An 18,723-nucleotide genomic window follows, 5' to 3' on the forward strand; every position below is an offset into this window, starting at 1 on the left:
AGCTGATGGAGAATGGGCAGGTAGGCTGAAATTTGAATCAGAAGACCTTCTCGTTTGTGAGTTATTTCTCTTCCTAGAGAAGTTCTGCTGTCTAGCCAGATAAGCTGACTGCCAGAAATACTGCTGCTATTGTTGCTGATCTCCATATTGGCATGTCTGACACTGGGTATAAACTCCCATTGAACACAAAGTAGTCTGAGTGTCTCTGAAAGAATGTAATGTATGCAGGTTACTTACCAACTGGAAGTTCTTTGAGATGTGTGGTCCTTATTTGTATTCCACCTGTGGGTATGCATGTGCACCATGTATCCAAATCCAGAAATTCTAACAAGCAGTGTCCGCTGGCCTACAAATGCACAGTAGATTTCGTGTTCCCAACCAAGGGCACAAGAGGTAGCGTGAGCCATTGTCTCTCCAGTTCTTCTTATGACCACGAATCCAACATGATCCGAAACAGAGGGGATAGAGGGAAGGTAATGGAACACAGACAGGGACCATAAATCTCTAAGAAGTTCCAGCTTCAGATAAATAACCTCCATTTCTTCTTCGAGTGTTGGTGCCTATGTGTATTCCACACATGGGTGATTGACAAGCAATGCTCAGACTGAAGGGCCATGTGAGGAAGCTTGCAGTACTGCAGTTCCCACTGGTGCATCCTCAATATGCACATAATGTCTAGCAAATGTGTGGATGGCACTTCAAGTAGCTGGTCTGCATATATCTACTATGGGTACATCCTGCAGGGATGCTAGAGAGATGGCATGTGCCCTCCTGTGTTAGGAGAAGGTATATGGGCTAATCTGTATCACTTTATGATACACCCACTTAGAGATTCTCTGAGAGGATATTGCTTGACTTTGCAGCCTTTCTGCTACGGTGAGAAAAAGTCTTGATTTTCTGATAGGTTTGGTCGTTGGCAGATAGAAAACCAGGGCATATCTGAGGTTGAGGGAAGGAAGTATTTTCTCTTCAGCAGAAATGTGGGATTTTGGGAAAAGGACAGATTAATGGATACTTTGGTTAGCATGGAATTCAGAAATAACCTTGGGCAAGAATTTAGGACGGAGATGAAGGGATATCTTTTCCTTGTGGAAAAAGTGTGCCAGGAGGGTCTGCCATGAGGGCTCCCAAATCACTCACTCTCCTGGATGAAGTGATAGCAACTAAAAATGCAATTTTCATGGACAACTGGGAGATGGAGCATGTCATCGATTGTTCACACGATGTTCTGGTGAGTGTTGACAGGATGAAATTGAAGTCCCGCTGAGACGCAGGTTTGAACACTGGTGGAAAGGTCCTGAGTAGGCCCTTCATGAATCTTACTGTTGTTGGGGTGTGTCTGTGTGAAGACAGAACATCTATCCACTGGAGGGAGGAAGGCACTAATCGCTGTGAGATGGACCCACAGTGAGCTAATGGAAAAGTCTGAGTTTTTAAGAGACAGGAGATCATCTAAAATGACCAGAATATCTGCAATGCCTGGAGAAGGCTCATTACACTGCATCTAGACAGAGAAACGTCTCCATTAAGTTAGATAGTAGGTCCTAGTTGAACCTTTCCTACTTTGGGAAAGGATAGCTTGAATGGGTGTCAAACAAGAGCATTCTACTTCTGATGCACAACCAAACACCAGGCCATGAGATAGAGCGAGTCCAGATTGGGGTGTCTGATTCTCCCCCAACCTCCCTGAGATCTGGGAAGGGGCAAATCCTGACTGGGGTGGTGGTGACATTTTCATGGCAATAGGTACCATGGGTCCCTAGGGAAGTCACAGCTGGAGGGGTAGCATCCAGATCTCATTGACTTCCTGTTAGAGCTCGGTTCTCTCCAAGGAGATGGAAGAGTGGCCAGAAATTCTGACTCATCCAAGCCCAAAAACTGCTCCCCTTCTAATGGTGGGGCCATTGGCACCAGGGCATGCCTGCCCAATGGTTGGAGATGAGATAGTTCCTGAGACACCGAAGTAGTATTATCTTCTCTTGTCGTAATGTTCCTTAGGAGGGGCGGGCTGGAAAGGATGGGAGACTGCACTGCAGATAAGGAAGGAAGATATCCTTTGGTGTAGTATATGTCTCTGTATGTCCCAGTGTCTGGGGTGGGGTTGGGGGGTTCCGATGGTCAGAACCAATGGTTCCAGCATGTCTTGAGAGCTAGTGTGGTCCTTAGATGAGAGAGCCAGTACTGACAAGTCCAGACCTTCACTCTTAAACAGAACTGGCAGATGATGGTCCTTGTATTATGGAGCTGGCATCACCAACGGAATCAGAGGAGTTTTCTTTTTGCATGCTGTACCCTCCAATTTAGAGGTTTTCAGCAGTGCTGGTCCCTTAGGAACCACACACAAAGGCTCACCTGACTTTGATGGGCTCATGAAGGGATTGTGTTTCTTGTGGACAGTACAGGACAGGGTTCTGTCCTTGCGACCATGAGAGTGTACTGTACTCTCATGGGAAGCCTTGGGTAAAGAGTCCTTGTGCTTAGGAGCTACAGACTCTGCTCCTAAGCTCATGCTTGGAGGGTACAGCACGTCTATGGGTCCCATGTACGGGGTGGGTGGTTTTCCTTGCCCAGTTCAGAGTGGGGCCTCAGCCTTCTTCATAAGGTGTTTCCTTAGACAAAGCTCACAACCTTTGTGTGTTCTTGGTGGAAACAAGACACAAATACTGCACTTAGTAGAGATATGCGTCTCATCCATGCCACAGAAGTAACATTGGTGATTGTTGCTCTCAGAGAAGAAGTGAGGGCAAGAGATACAAATCTTCAACTTCAGGACTCTGGGCATAGTCCAGTGGATCCAGAGATTTTGACTCAGGACATCTGGCAGTAAGAAGGAACTGGCGAGGCATCGGACTGCATTGCCTCTTATGTCCTTGGTCGGGAGCATGAGGAGATCTACTGAATTTCTGGACGTGGGCGCATGGCACAGATGTGTATGTATATGTGGAATAAACACAGGGACCAGGGCTCTGAGAACTCATTGGTTTTCTCATAAAACAAAAAACTGATCTTCAAAGGGTAAGTCCTCTATGCTTTGTTGGACCTCAGGAACTTTGCCAAAGCTCTTCTCATTGTTGCAGCTGAGGCCATAATCCTGGAAGTGGCACACACCACATCCAGTGCTGACTGTAGTGACATCTTTGCCACTAGATGGCCTTCTGCAATGAAAGCTTTAAACAATTCCCTGGAGGATTTCTAGCAGCTTATCTATAATTTTGGATATAGCCTCCTAATTACAAAATTATATTTTGATAATAGCACTTGCTGATTAGAAGTGTGCATTTGTAAAGACACGGTTGAATTACTTTTCCTTCCCATTAAATCTAACCTCTTTGTCTTTAGGCATGGACTTATACTTCCCCTGTCACAGCCTCTCACTTGATGCTGTAATGACAAGAGAGGTAGGGACTTAATGTGAGTGAAAGCACTTGAAACCCCGCAGAGGGACATAATACCTCTCATCAGTACACTTCACTGTGGGCAGCAAGGGAGTTAGGGTATGTCACAAAGTTTTTGTACGTTCCAAATGCACTTCATTTACAGCGAGAGAGCTACCCTCCCTGTAACAGACAGCTGGAGAAGGTCCACCAACTTATGGATGTTCTCCTGAACAAACTCAGCCTGAATGCCCTAGGCTGTAACCATTCGCCTCAGGAGATCTTGAACGACTTAAAATCCTCTGGCACAGGAGAAGATGAATCCAGCATTGTGGAATCACTCCATGAGGAGAAAAAGGAAGAGAAGATAATCAGATCTCCGGCAGCAACACCTGCCCCTGTAAAATTGGTTCAGGCTGAACTAGTTCAGAGGGAGCAACCTCAGTCTCTCTGCAGAGTAGGCGGTGAGGGAGACTCAAGAAGGGAGACTACCAAAGGGACTGGTGACTTTATCCTGGACTTCGCAGATGATCAGGACTTCGCAGATTGAGGAACATCCCAAGGGTTCCAAAGAGGCTACTGTGGATAAGGATATGGCATTGGTGGCCAGTAGGAATTGAGCCAAGAGCCCCTTTCCCTACTGCTGGAATAGTGCCGATCTCAGTACCGATGGTGATCCCCAGGAAGTCTCAAAGATTTTTGAGAATGGTACTTGGAAGGGAAAGGAGAGGTGGAAGATGTCCCCAAGCTCAATCTCGAAGAACCTTCCAAGTAGCCTTGTGGCAATGGAGGAGCCACTTCAGGCGGAGCAAGCAAACATCCAGCCTCTTCTGAAGCCCAATATGCAGGCCACTTTGGTGCCAACATTAAGGTAGCTGGCATCTTAGATACCGGTTGCGGCATTGCACTTATGCTTGGCAATGGAATGCACTTTGGTACTGAAGTTGAGGCTGGTACCAATACGTCAGGCGTGGTCTACACCGAAAATGAAAGTCAGCACTGAAGACAGTATCTGCCCCGATGAGCTCCTAGGTACCAAAGAGAAGGCTGAACTCAGCTCTGCATGCTGAGTTTTAAATGGTACTGAAACAGTGCTGGCACAGGGAATACTCTGCAACCAATCCAGCCAGTGCTGAGTGTACAAAAATAACCACCACAGCTGAGTGCCCCTGAATTAATGGAGAGTCAGGAACAGAAAGGCAGAGTGAGTCTGATGCTGCCAGGTATGCCAGTGGAACGGAAACAGTCAGTGCTGACATCACCAGATTCAATGGATGTCCCACAGACGATGCCGGAATCAACAGTACAGTGTCCAATCGTCTTGGTACCAGAGAGCAGGTAGATAGCCCAACTCTGTCCTGTATTCTGAAGGAATCCCTGTGCCAGCCTGTATTCCTTTTAGTAGATGAGAAGGAATCTCTCCAAGCTCTGGAGTGGCTCTGATCTGCTTTGAGAGTCCTCCTACTCAGAGGACCAGAGAAAGGAGAACAATTTCTCTTTCTCCTCAGAGAGGAATCAGAATCTGGCCATGGAACAACAACCTGTGCCAGTTCCAAAGTTCTCTGAGGGGCTGGACAATCTGTGGATGCACCCTGCCCCAAAATAGGCCTCATGCCCGGCTCCATAAGGTGTTGCTTAAGTGCAAGTCTCTAGCCACCTGCATTCTCTTTCTGAATGACTTACAAATGGGGCACTTTTCTTTAATGTGCCCTTCTGCAAGACACAAACACAGAGTGTGGGGTCACTATTAGGGGTAGCCACCCCACATAATGGGCAGTGTTTCAAACCTGGTAAGGGCATCAAACCAGGCTAAATCCTACTTAACTGAGGAACTGAGAGGGGTCAAGGTGGCACTGCCCTTAAATAGCCATGGGAGGGGCTACGAGGGGCCAGAAGGCATGCATGCTGCCCCTAAGGGTACTGCTAGGCAAAGTTCTCTAGCCTTGGCATGCTAGAGATTTGCACACCTGAGTGGAATACATATCTGCAACCACTTGAAGAAGAACTAATCCAAGCCTGGTACTTTGCCACTCGCATTGGCCAACATCTGAAACTTCATAGGAAGACTAATAACTCTGCACCCAGCAAAGCTCTACATGAAATAATCACATATAGATTGAACAAACCTAGCCACAGTGCAGTCCTCCTAGTGGAGTGCAGCTTCCTTCCCTCAGTGTTCTGGACCTTGATGTTCAGATAGACTTTTGAGGTTGGTTCACTTTCTCCTCAAATACCAATCTGCTCTAGTATTTCTGCTACTAGTGACATTTTCAGGTTGCTTATTGGGACCTCTTTGCACCACCATGGAACCACAGCCTCTAGTACTTGATTCCCCTGTTCCCCACTTCTCACAATTTGGGCAGACTGAGTCAACACTGTAGAAATTCCCTCTTACCTGGCTAAGACAGACATGATTCACAAATCTGATACAGCTCTCCAAACACAGAAGAGCACCTAGGGTAGGAGCCAGATGTCTTTTCGCTCACTTAGGAAAGGAACAGTCACTAAATTATATGTACACTTTAATAGACCATCTTCGCCTCCCTACCTCCCAATATCTCCTGGAGTACCATGAAAGCTTCAACAAGGAAGTTTAGGAGAGACAGGGCCTGGCCTGGACTCTGCAGCATCAAAAATATTTTTATTACATTGGATTGCTTTTTCTGCCTTGCATTCAGATGAGAAAAATGAGTGACTCAGCAATTTCAGAAAGGTATATTAGAGTTTAGGAAATTATCTGTCTCTTAAAAAAAAAATCAATCCACATTATCTGACTGATCTCTTGTATCAATGAATTTCACAGACTGACTATGTTCGGTGTGAAGCACAAGTTCTTTTTACCTGTTCTAACAGCACTGCGAGCCTGGTTGACTGTCATTTGCCCCGACATGTGCATAAGAACCTTGGTTTGTGGACTAGTTTGGATATGTGCCGCAGAAACCACAGCAGTTGGGACCACATTGGAATGGACGGTCAGGCCATTCCCCTGAAGTTTCTGTGATGTTCCACCAGCAGTGGAAGGGCTGACCATGGTCATCACTCGTCCTGTCTGGCCAGCAGTAGACATGGGGACTTTTGCTTGCAAAGCACTTGTCACCGTCCTGCCAAAATTAAAAAGCCCTTTGATTCAATTATTTTTTAAAAACCCAAAACATAAGTAGTTACTAAAAGGCAATGCTCTTCAGATCATTAGCTGGTTTTAGGGTTAAGTATAACAAACAAATCAATGTGAACAACTAGAAAAAAAGTAAACTATTCAGACATTTGCTTAAAAAAAAATCATACCTTGTGACTGGTGCCACATAATTGCCAGGAAAAACACCAATCTTGCTTGTATACATGGAGGTTCCTTTGAACCAGCCATCTTGACAACGTTCAAACACTAAAAACATCTCCCCCTTTCGCAGTTCCAGTTCATCCTCTTTTCGAGGACTGTATGGATATATGGCAATATACCTAGAAGAAAGGAAAGCACATGAATCTCTGTTTATCTAATGTTTAAACTAAGGCTGTCAATTAATCAAAGTTAACTGAAGCAATTAACTCAAAACAAATTAACTCAATTAAAAAAATTAATTGTGATTAATTGCAGTTTTAATCGCACTGTTAAACAATAATAGAATATCAACTGAAATTTATTATAAATATTTTGGATGTTCTTCTATATTTTCAAATATATTTATTTCAATTACAACCCAGAATATAAAGCGTACATTGTTCACTTTTTTTAAAATCAATATTTGCACTGTATAAAACAAAAGATATAATATTTCAGTGCAACTTACAAATGTAGAGTTTTGTTGTTACATAACCGCATTCAAAAACAAAACAGTGTAAAACTTCAGAGCCTACAAGTCCACGCAGTCCTACTTGTTCAGCCAATCGCTTAGACAAACAAGTTTGTTTACCTTTATAGGAGATAATGCTGCCCGCTTCTTATTTACAATGTCACCTGAAAGTGAGAACGGGCATTCGTTCGCATGGCACTTTTGTAGTTGGTGTTGCAAGGTATTTACGGGCCAAATATGCTAAACATTCATATGCCCCTTCATGCTTTGGCCACCATTCCAGATTGTTGGGCCACACATAGAACTTAGTCTTGACATGCTTGTACATATGCCAAGTCCCATACCAGTCCATGGCTCATCCGGGCACATTAAAGTAGAACCAGAGGTCCTTGTTGCTAGGCTGGCTGAAGTACCCCAGGCTTATGGGCAGGATCTTACACTTGTGACTGAACTCCTTGCGGGAGAATTGTATGCGTATGTGGGGAGAATGTTCTGTGGTTGTACCCGCATTCTGCCATATATATTGTGTTATGGCAGTCTCGGTTGACGACCCAGCACATGTTCATTTTAAGAACACTTTCACTGCAGATTTGACATAACACAAGGAAAGAACCAATGTGAGATTTCTAAAGATAGCTATAGCACTTGAACCAAGATTTAAGAATTTGAAGTGCCTTCCAAAATCTGAGAGGGGCGAGGTATGGAAAATGCTTTCAGAAGTCTTAACAGAGCAATACTCCGATGCAGAAACTCCAGAATCCGAACCACCAAAAAAGAAAATCAACCTTCTGTTGGTGGCATCTGACCCAGATGACGAAAATGGATGTGCGTCAGTCCACACTGCTTTGGATCATTATCGAGCGGAACATGAAATATATGGCAGTATGTGGATAAAACAGAGTAGGGCACATGCAATTCTCCCCCCAAGGAGCTGTCACAAATTTAATTAATGCATTATTTTTTTTAACAAGCATCATCAGCATGGAAGCACGTCCTTTGGAATGGTGGTCAAAGCATGAAGAGGGATACAAATGTTTAGCATATCTGAAATGTAAATACCTTGCAACACCAACTACAAAAGTGCCATGTGAATGCCAGTTTTCACTTTCAGGTGACACTGTAAACAAGAAGTGGGCAGCATTCTCACCCATAAATGTAAACAAACTTGTTTGTCTGAGCAATTGGCTGAAAAGTAGGACTGAGTGGACTTGTAGGCTCTAAAGTTTTACACTGTTTTGTTTTTGAATGCAGTTATGTAACAACAAAAACATACATTTGTAAGTTGCAATTCCATGATAAAGAGATTGCACTACAGTACTTGTATGAGGTGAATTGAAAAATACTATTTCTTTTATCTTTTTTACAGTGCAAATATTTGTAATAAAAAATAATATAAAGTGAGCATTGTAGACTTTGTATTCTGTATTGTAATTGAAATAAATACATTTGAAAATGTAGAAAATACCCCAAAATATTTAAATAAATGCTACTGTATTATTATTTAACAGTGTGATTAAAACTGTGATTTCTATGTTTTTTTAATCTCACAATTAATTGCAATTAATGTTTTTAATTGTTTCACAGCCTTAGTTTAAACATAAAAAGGTACACAATCACTTTCTTCTGCTTTTCCGACTGGGTAAGAGTTCAAAGTGAAGGGCAACAATTAAAGACTACAGCATGACAGGTGCTGGGATATCATAACCCCAAGAAGTGCCCATGCCATCTAATGACACACCACCAGCATCTTGTAGCAACTATAAAAAACAGCGCTATTAAGGGAAAAGTATTATGTTAAATTTTAATCAGTTATTGTGTGTTCCTTGTTAGTGTATGTTATTAAAATTACTGTACATTAGAAATTAACTGAAAATACTAACTGTAAATTTTGTTATTTACTGTAGTTTCTTTTTCTAGCCATTAAATCCTTCTCCATGCCTTCCCCCACCACTTCTTTTCCTTTCCGTGAGTATTTATACTTGGGAATGAAAGACCAGATTCAGAAATAAACAAAATACTTCTGATTCAACTTTTTCTTTTTAAATCAGAGAACTGGGTCCCTACAGTGCAACTGAAGTGCTGGAGGGAGATGTGCTATGTTGCTGGAAACTGACGCCTACAAACAGAGTAGCTGCTGTTTCACTTTTAAAACCCACTTGTTTTCCTCCTAAGAAGCTACAGCTTAATGTAGTAACTCTGGAATCATGACTGGGGGAAGAAGTAGGGAGGAGTATCAGTTTTGTCCTCTCCAGTTCTGTTTCTTTTTTAAAAGATATATTTAACAACTTCCAAACTTAGCTTTCGAAAATAAAAATAAAACAGATACTTCTACAGTTCTGTACTAGATATTATTAGGGACATTTCCCAGTAGTGTAGGATTTCTAATTGCCACTTTAGAGTGGGAGAAACCGTCTGCTCACCACCTTTCTTCTACACTCTGCGCCAGAATAAAATGAAGAGCAAGCTTTTTTTGTTTTTGTTTTTCACTTTAAAATATATGTGTTTATATCAGACCCATGGGTAATAACATCTACAAATAAGTTATAGCATTTTTCAAAAATACAAAAGCCCCCTTTTGAAAAAGGGCCCATCACTGCATACACTGGCTGGGAAGTCAACAAATCTTTCCACTCTCATTCTCAGGGGTAGGCAAAAGAGGGGAAGGAGAAAAAGAGGCTTTACAAAATGTCAGTGTGGGCAAAATTGGTCCTAGGTGCACTGATTAAAGGAAGCGGGTATTTTTGTCCCCTTCCCTCCTATATCAAACATTTACTGCTTCCACCTGTCCAGCAATTTGTGCAGTCCCCCACCTACATAATCTACTTTCCCAGATTGCTCATACGATGTAATTTTCAGGAAGAGAAATGCTGTCAGGACCACAGGTTATATATTAAATATTTTTCACCTGGCAATATTACTCCCATTTGCTTGTATTACAAGAGTGAGGACATAACACTAGCTAGCAGCTTTCTGTCTTAATTCCAAACTGCCATCCACTAATTAACTTAACTGTAGAATCCTCAGTCGAACTGCACTTGCAACCTGCACAGGCAGCCTGACAATGAGATGCTAATATAACATGCCAAACAAGATACAACGCTTTCTGTGTCCTAGCATAAATTATTCTACATGGGGATGGTCTTTTGATTCCTTTTATAGTAGATGACACTGAAGGAACTCACTCAGGACATTGCCACTTGTGAATTAGATAGTCCTCATCCTTAACTCAAGGAAAAGAAAAGTACATTCCCTCTCTACATGATGAATATTCCATATATTTGTACTTTATCCACATCATATAATGCAGCAGCATGCTATTATATTTACCTATGCTACAAATAGCTTTCAGCATGAAGACTGTTGGGGGAGATCACGTAACAACTCCACTGTGTTGCTTTTGTTTTCTAATTATAAGCACTGCTTTCTGGGAATTTTAGCAGGACTCAGGCCAGCTGGTGAGTCATGAACATGTACCAATTTATATCAGACATGACCTGTCTTACTGTATTTTCTTCTCCTCTTTCCCCTTCCCTTCACACCTCCCTTCTGCCCACTTCCCAAACTGACAACTGGTAACACATTTCAATTTCACTTACACACTTGGTCGAGACTGTGGCCGTAAATGTGCTGTTTGGTCAGTTGATCCTGATGCAGGCCTTTGTATTACTCCTGGAGAAGGCAGCCCTGAAGATGTTGAAGCAATGATTGTGGCAGACAAAAGAGGTGGTGGCGGAAGGGGGGGATTCATATTCTAGTATTAAAAGAATAAAAAGAGCAAGAGAAAATACAGTGTGTTAAGATACAGAAAAAAAATCTTTAACAGTAAATTAGTTGAGCACAGCATTCTACCATTGGTTGATAAGACATAACTAGACAACTAGGTTTGTCTCTCTTTTTCCAGTTTAAGATCTTGAATTCACTAGAGCCAGTTTAGGAAACACACAAGTAATTTCCCAGCACAGAGGAAGCTGAAAGTGTTGTTTCTAATTATAACAAACAACATTTTCATGAGAATTCTTAACAAGAATCCAGAAGCCTTCCAAGAGGTAGGTTTTACATCCTACTGTTGAATAGACTTCAATCCCTGGTTGTTTTTGTAGCCTGAAGCTGAAACGCAATATACAATTCAGCTGCAGTGCACCCAAAACCACTCCTAGTAGAAAATTCCCTTTGATGTGTGGGCTACAAAAAGCAAGAACAATAGTAGACCACAGTCACTGTGCTATTGTTGCCATTTTCATTTATTCTTTTATTTAGAAGTGCCAGCTTTTGAAATTCAGTATTATCAAGACTGGTAATCTTTAACAAGCACACCAGTGAAAAGCTGCAGTTCCCTTACAGGCAGATCCTAACGGGGGTTCTGCCTACAGGATTCCATTCCTTTTGAAAATCAATAGAGTAATTGTTACCTTCTGATCTATAAAACCTCAGATAATTCTTTAAGAGCCTGTGTACTGACACTCCTGGGAAAACAGGCTCACAAAGGGGGACTGCCCCCCCCAAACCCTCTTTGAACCATCCCATGTAAGAACTGAATACAACCCCCCCCAGTATGTGATACAGAAAGCATAAACTATTTTCACTTATCAACTCTACTGTAAAGCAATCCCTTAATTTCTAAACAAATTTCTGAACCATTCCATTGTTCATTCAGCTTTGAAGACCCCAAATTAAAAATATACATTGACAAAATGTATTGTATACCTGTCTGTTCCAATACATCAGCACATAAATATAAATTGCGACCATAACATTCAGAATTCAAATTACATTCAAGCAGATTTTTTGTCTGAACACTGATTTGTTAAGTTTTTTCTTTCACATTTTTCTAAGTAAATATTCATACAAGATGCTGTAGCAACACACACAGTGAGATTACCACCATACTGCATTCAATGTATTAATAAAAGACAGCTTCATAAAATGCAATCTTGCACTTTCAGTATTCAGTAATGAACTATATGTTCATGGTTTTCAAAACCTAGCAGAAATGGTCACACATCAACCAGCCTTATAAGCACAATATAATGAAAATGTATTCCTCAAAAATGCTTAATAATGGTGTGGTCAGTAAGGTAAGATGGGAAACAGCTATATCTTATTTTCATTTAAATCTTCTTCTGATTATAGGTACAGCCTTGTGATTTCAAAATAAATCAACTGTACCCAATACAGAAGGTACATGACCTCCCAGAAGAATGTAACGTGCTATGCAACAGCTATATACATTGACCAGATAATATCCATTTAGGATTCTAGACCAGTGAAACAAAAAAAAACCCCAAGGTTTTAAAAAATGTTTGGCATTGGATAACAACACTATCAAAACTACTTTATTTTATTTTTGTTGACAACGTTATTTATAGTCCAATTATATAAAGGACAGGAGATCATTTGGAATTTACAAATTCAGTTACTTTCTTAACACTTGAACTGTAACATCCACAGATGATACAATACCACTGGTATGGAACTGTATGGTGAGATATCTCTTGTACTTTATTGGTTCTGTTAATACACTTGATTGTACACCAGTACCATAGTACAGGATCTCTGCTTTGTTTGTTTTTTTAAATAAAAACAGACCATGGAAAGTATTTTGCTGAAGAAGGTTAATGAAATTAAACTAATGGAGTTCAACACCTTAAGTAACTATCATTATGTTTGCCTACCAAAAATTTGACAACAGTTAGACTGCTGGCATATTGACACAACTGCCTATCATGCTGACCAATACTGTCTCAGGCCTGATCTACACGACTAAGTTATGCTGACATAGCTACATCACAAGGATTGCAGGGGTGGGTGGCACAGGGAAATCGCACCCTCTAGTCAACATTGCTATGCTGAAAAAGCCCAGGTGTAGACGCAACTATGCTGAAAGAAGAGCACTTCTGTCAGCATAGCTAATGTTATTTGGGGAGGTGGTATTACCATACTGATAGAAAAACTTCTGTCAGCAGACAAATATCTACAATACAGGGTTACGCCAGCATAGGCTCTGGAGTGTGGACATGGCCTCATTGTTTCCTTGTACCCCCTTTGTCTCCATCTGCTGTTTCTTGCCTTATACAAAGGGTGGGCAAACTTTCTGGCCTGAGGGCCACATCGGGGTTGTGAAACTGTATGGAGGGCCGGGAAGGGAAGGCTGTGCCTCCCCAAACAGCCTGGCCCCCACCCCCTCCCACTTTCTGACCGCCCCCCTCAGAACTCCCAACCCATCCAACCCCCCTGCTCCTTGTCCCCTGACCGCCCCCTCCCGGGACCCCTGCCCCTAACCACCCCCTGGGATCCCACCCCCATCCAACCCCTCCTGCTCCCTGTCCCCTGATTGCCCCGACCCCATCAACACCCCCGCCCCCTGACAGGTCACCCGGGTCTCCACCCCCTACTCCCTGTCCCCTGGGACTCCACCCCCTAGCCAACCCCCCCTGTTCCCCATCCCCTGACCGCCCCGTCCAACTGTCCCCTGCTCCCTGTCCCCTGACTGCCCCCCGGAACCTCCTGCCCCTTATCCAACCCCCCGACCCCCGGCCCCTGCCCCCTTACCATGCCGCTCAGAGCAGCAGGAGCTTGCAGGCATGCCGCCACTCTCCCTGGCAGGAGCTGCGGGCCTCAGTGCTGGCGGTACAGCGAGCTGAGGCTGCAGGGGAAGGAGGACAGCAGCGGAGGGGCTCGGGGATAGCTGTCCTGACTGGGAGCTCAAGGGCCAGGCAGGACAGTCCTGCGGGCCGGATGTGGACAGCAGGCCATAGTTTGCCCACTTCTGCCTTATACTGAAGGTAACTCTAGACTTATGATGGAGTGTAGAGTACAGACATTGCATGCCCACCTTGCATGGGTATAAATAACAGTGTAGATGCTGGGGCATGGCTTAGAATAGATAAGTAGAGTGCCCTACATGTGTAAGGGGACTGTTGACCACTTACTAACATTCAGTGGGGGCGTTTTGGTTGGCTAGCTCCCAGTACTAAAAGGGGAAGGGTCTATGGGAAATCAGGACCCTGAGACTGATAGTCCTCAGGAACAATGGGGAGAGGCCAATGCTCTAGGTCAGCCTGAATGACAGGATGGGCAGGCTAATCAGAGAGTCAGGAGGCCAGGGAAGTCCCGTCCTCTGTGTGAGCTGGATTTGCCTGAGTCAGACAGAGTGGGGCCGAGCTAAGGAGAAAGCAGGGGCCCAAGCTAAGCTGGGGAGCAGAGCTGTGCCAGATCCAGAGGGACCAGAAAAGCAGCCCAGAGAGAGCAGACCTTGTCCTGGGAGCAGAGCTGCAGCAACCAGAGCCAGAGGGGCCAGAAAAGCAGCCCAGGAAGCAGGTCAGTGCTGGGAGCAGAGTCACAGAAGCAGCCTGCAGAGCAGACCTGTCCTGGGAGCAGAGCTGCAGCAACCAGAGCCAGAGGGGCCAGAATGGTGGAGCTGGGGCTGGAGCAGTCCAGAGCTGGGTGCGGTGAGCAGCTGGGGAGAGTGAGGGAGACCCTGGGCAGTGGGCCCAGCACAAGGAGATGCCTCAGCCAAGAGGCTCTGCAGGCCAGGCTTGGATCGTATCCCCGACAGGGCGAGGGCGACACTGGGAAGAAGGGTCCTACCACTTAGAGCCTGAGAGAGTGTGGCCACCACCAGAGCAAGTCTCCAACCCACAGCATCCCTACAGCACAGCCAGGGCCTGAGAAGAAGGCCTGTGACTTACAAGGAACAGACTGTGAACTGCCCTGACATTCCAGAGACACTGTTTGTGATGTTCCCTGCCACAGAGCGGGTTGATGTGTTTCCTTTAACCTTTCCCATTTTTCCTTATTTTTTTTTAAATTAATTGTTGATTAAATAACTTGCATTTGCTTTAACTTGTATGTAATGGTCAGTGGGTCAGAGAAGTGCCCAGTGCAGAGAGAGTACCCCGGAGTGGGGACACCCTAGCCCCTGTCCTAGGTGACCACAGTAGGGTTGGAGGTCGAGCCCCCCAGGAATCCTAGGCCCAGCCTTGTTGGGGTTCTGAGGACTCTGCCAGACAGGAGAGTGGAAGGGGAGTCCTCAAGGGCAGGGAGGCCACTGGGCAAAGGAAGTGGGAGCGAGGACTCTGATCCTTTCGCTAGTCCACTTCACCTGGGTAGTGCAGAAGCCAGGAAAGTTCCCCACAAGAGCAGGACTATTCCCCCGCTTACACATGCTTGAACCTTAGGCAATATACCCTACACAGGTCTCTACAAGCCTAAGTAGTACCGCAAACATCTACACATATTTTTAGCAATGTAATCTCCCGCCACCTCCCCACTTCTTGGAGCCTTTCCCTGCCACATTGAAAGGCTCTGGCAGCAACGAAAGGCTCTGGCAGTGGGGAGGCAGTGGAGAAAGGCTCCAGCAGCAGGGAAAGGTTCTGGCAGCTCCTGTACTCTTTACTACACTCTCTACTAGCAGCTCTCTACTACACTCTGCTGTAAACATAGACAGCCTATGGGGCTATGCTCGCATTAGCTCTGGAGTGTATACATGGCCTCTTTGTTTCCTTGTACTCCCCCTTCTGTCTCCATTTGTTGTTTCTTGTCTTATACTGAGATGGCAAGCCCTGTGGGGCAGGGACTAACTCTTTGTTCCGTGTTTATGCAGTGCCTAGCCAATGAAGTCCTGCTCCAGGACTGGGGCCCCGAAGTGCTATGGTAATACCAATATAATAATAATAGTAATAGTAACAATACTAATAATGTAAACTAGTATTCAAAACAACCAACAAAAGCACAGGACCCTCTTATGTCTATCCTTTATGAGAGAGGTCAATTAGAAGTCCTTGGAAACTAATTCTGACAATATGCAGCAAATATTTACACACAATATGCAGGCACCACCAGTTTACACTTTGATTATCTTCTAAAATGTGTATCCTTCTTGGAGATGTACTTTACTTTTATGAATACATGCCATAAAGAGAGTTCTTATTTTTTTTAAAGTCCAATCCCCCACAACATTCTATTCTATTCAGGTTCTTATGCTGTCCTCGCCATTGTCTAATCCTATCCTATAGGGATAAAACCTGCAGCGAGCTGCACCCCAATTAAACTTCATAAGACTTGGCAAGTACTTAGAAATCTAAACAAAATACCTGATTGACTGTAGACAAAAAAATGCTCCACAAATTGCTCCGCTCCAACTTAATAAACTAGATCCAAATGCTTTAGCCAAATTTTCAGAAATTCTGGCATTCAGCCATCTCTTAGAGATACTGAGAGACAAATCTGCCTCTAGTTCAAGCCAAGTCTGACAGTTCCTATATTCAGTATTTCACACAAAAAAAGCACAAATATAAGTGGGGGAGTAAAACCTTTTATGCTGGTTAAAAAGGAATTTTTTGCCTAATGAAATTCAGAGGAAAAAAATAGAGCTCACTGTGTTTGCATAATCACTTTCCAGCTACGGAATACACTTGACTGTAGAATACAGCATTTTTAAAAAGTCTTCACCATAAATGGAAGGGTTTTGAATATTAAAAAGTACCACACACCACATTCTGTTGCAAAATAGCTAAAATGATGTGCTATTTTATTTACTTCAGGTTAAAAATTCCATATAGGCATCCCTCCTATGTTCTAGGCACTCATAAATAATATTAAAAATCAGATGTAAGAAATCCGCTTCTCTACCTCTATCAACTAAAGATCAATAATCATCTTAAACATCAAAATATTACAAAAGACATAATAGCAAAGTAACAATAATATGTCCTATCATCCCTCTGATCATCAACTGCCAAAACGTCTGGAAAAACATGTGCTTTGCACCAGGCCCAGAAGGTTAATTAATTCAGGTTCAGGTCTAACAAAATTCCTAAACTATGATCTGAACTACTTACAAAAGCCACACTGATACAATCCCTCATCACTTCTGGTTGTTTCCCCCAGCCTACCGAAATTATCTTCCTTTTATAAAGACTAACCATCAGACAGCTAGCCTCTTATTTATGCCCCCTCCTGCAGAGTTATTTGTACCACTGAATCGGATGGTTCGACATGAAGGAGATATAGAGTGAAGTGTCATTAGCACACTAAAGCATGACAGTCCATGCCTCCTTACCAGACAGCTTCATATTCAATCACACACACACACAAATTGTGTGTGTGACCAGGACAGAATCCTGTAGTTCCCCCTTTAGGGTAACAAATAACCCCTGGTTTCCCTCAGAGTCCTCCAAAGTAAAACAATGTGCTACTAGGTTTCAGAGTAGCAGCCGTGTTAGTCTGTATTCGCAAAAAGAAAAGGAGTACTTGTGGCACCTTAGAGACTAACAAATTTATTTGAGCATAAGCTTATGCCACAAGTACTCCTTTTCTTCAATATGCTACTATTTACTGCAAACTTGTCAACACCACTTCATGTTCAGCAGTATCAAAAGGCAGCAGCATGGACACTGCTGGATAGGAGATCATTGCCCAAACCCACCAATGTAGTTTCAGTCTCATACCAGAATCTAAAGGCAGAATGATCATGAGGCAAACAATATGATGGTGTCACGTTACATTTCTCTTCCTCTGCTACTTCTGAATGGAATTCTCGCACTCTACTAGGGCAAATTACCTCCTTTCTCCTCCTTCAAAACACCTGTTAACCATCTGCATTTTTCAGTGAAAACCATGACAAGTATCTTTCTGCTATTAGAAGTTATACCATACAAATTATACCTAAATTATTATTTTGTTGCTGTTAGTGTAGAGAGAACACCTGCTGAATTATCATCCCAGGTACAACTTCTTTAAAACCATATTCTGAATTTCTTTCAGAAACAGTGAAATTATAGATCTTGTAAATATAAAATTAAATTTTGCCCATGCAGTACAAGTAGTTTACAATGCATGTAGCTATTACTGCAATTTGAAAATTGTCTCATTCCTAATGCTTATCTCTAAGGATTTTAGCCCAAAGTCATAAATTTCACATCTCATAGAACTTTTGGCTTTGGTCAAAACAGCATCCACAACTGTAGTATTACAAAGGGAATAAGAATAGCAGTCTTGACATTCTTTGGACCATATATGTGTATCACTTTCAAGACAGGAGACTGCAACCACTCAATCATAGCAGGGCCTTAAACATGAGCACAGCTACAAGACCCACAGAGTCCTTAGCTCCAGGAACTCTCTCAGATTTGTCCTGGAGCCATTTGCTCTCCAGTTCAACCTAGAGGGCTTGTCATACCCTCCCTAGAAAATAAGCGTGCCTCTTATTCTATAGGGGATGGAACAAGACAGTAACTTTTTCTCCATTAGGCCCCACAGATATATGATAGATACATTTTTTCAGAGATTCTTTAAAGATGGACACTTGTTACTTAGAGGAGTTGGTTGGGACTTCCTGTTCTGACTCTTCAGTTCCTCCTCCTTTTTCTTCTCAGATTAGTTTGTTGTAACATAAAAGGAGCTGTATTAAGTGAACTAAACCTTGTGCCATCTTTGGGTTAGTCCATAGCTAAAACAATAGCCACCACCCTTAAGTAAAATATCAGAGGTACAGAAACACGAGCCTGAAATTACTGGGTTGTTTATGGTCATCACATATGATAGCCAGAAACACCAATCAA

The 18,723-nt window shown here is 43.1% G+C and overlaps 1 protein-coding gene across 1 annotated transcript in view; it reads right to left on the reverse strand.

Moving 5' to 3' along the window:
* The window catches only part of SH3RF1 (SH3 domain containing ring finger 1), a 154,052-nt gene that overhangs the window by 31,558 nt on the left and 103,771 nt on the right, over positions 1 to 18,723 (reverse strand). The window contains exons 7-9 of the mRNA XM_037897508.2: positions 10,759 to 10,913; positions 6,660 to 6,830; positions 6,216 to 6,475 (exon numbers count right to left, since the gene is read on the reverse strand). Coding sequence (XP_037753436.1) covers positions 6,216 to 6,475; positions 6,660 to 6,830; positions 10,759 to 10,913 — 586 coding nt within the window. The remainder of the gene's footprint in view (positions 1 to 6,215; positions 6,476 to 6,659; positions 6,831 to 10,758; positions 10,914 to 18,723) is intronic.

This window comes from Chelonia mydas, chromosome 4, assembly GCF_015237465.2.
Source record: "Chelonia mydas isolate rCheMyd1 chromosome 4, rCheMyd1.pri.v2, whole genome shotgun sequence".
Lineage (NCBI taxonomy): Eukaryota > Metazoa > Chordata > Testudines > Cheloniidae > Chelonia > Chelonia mydas.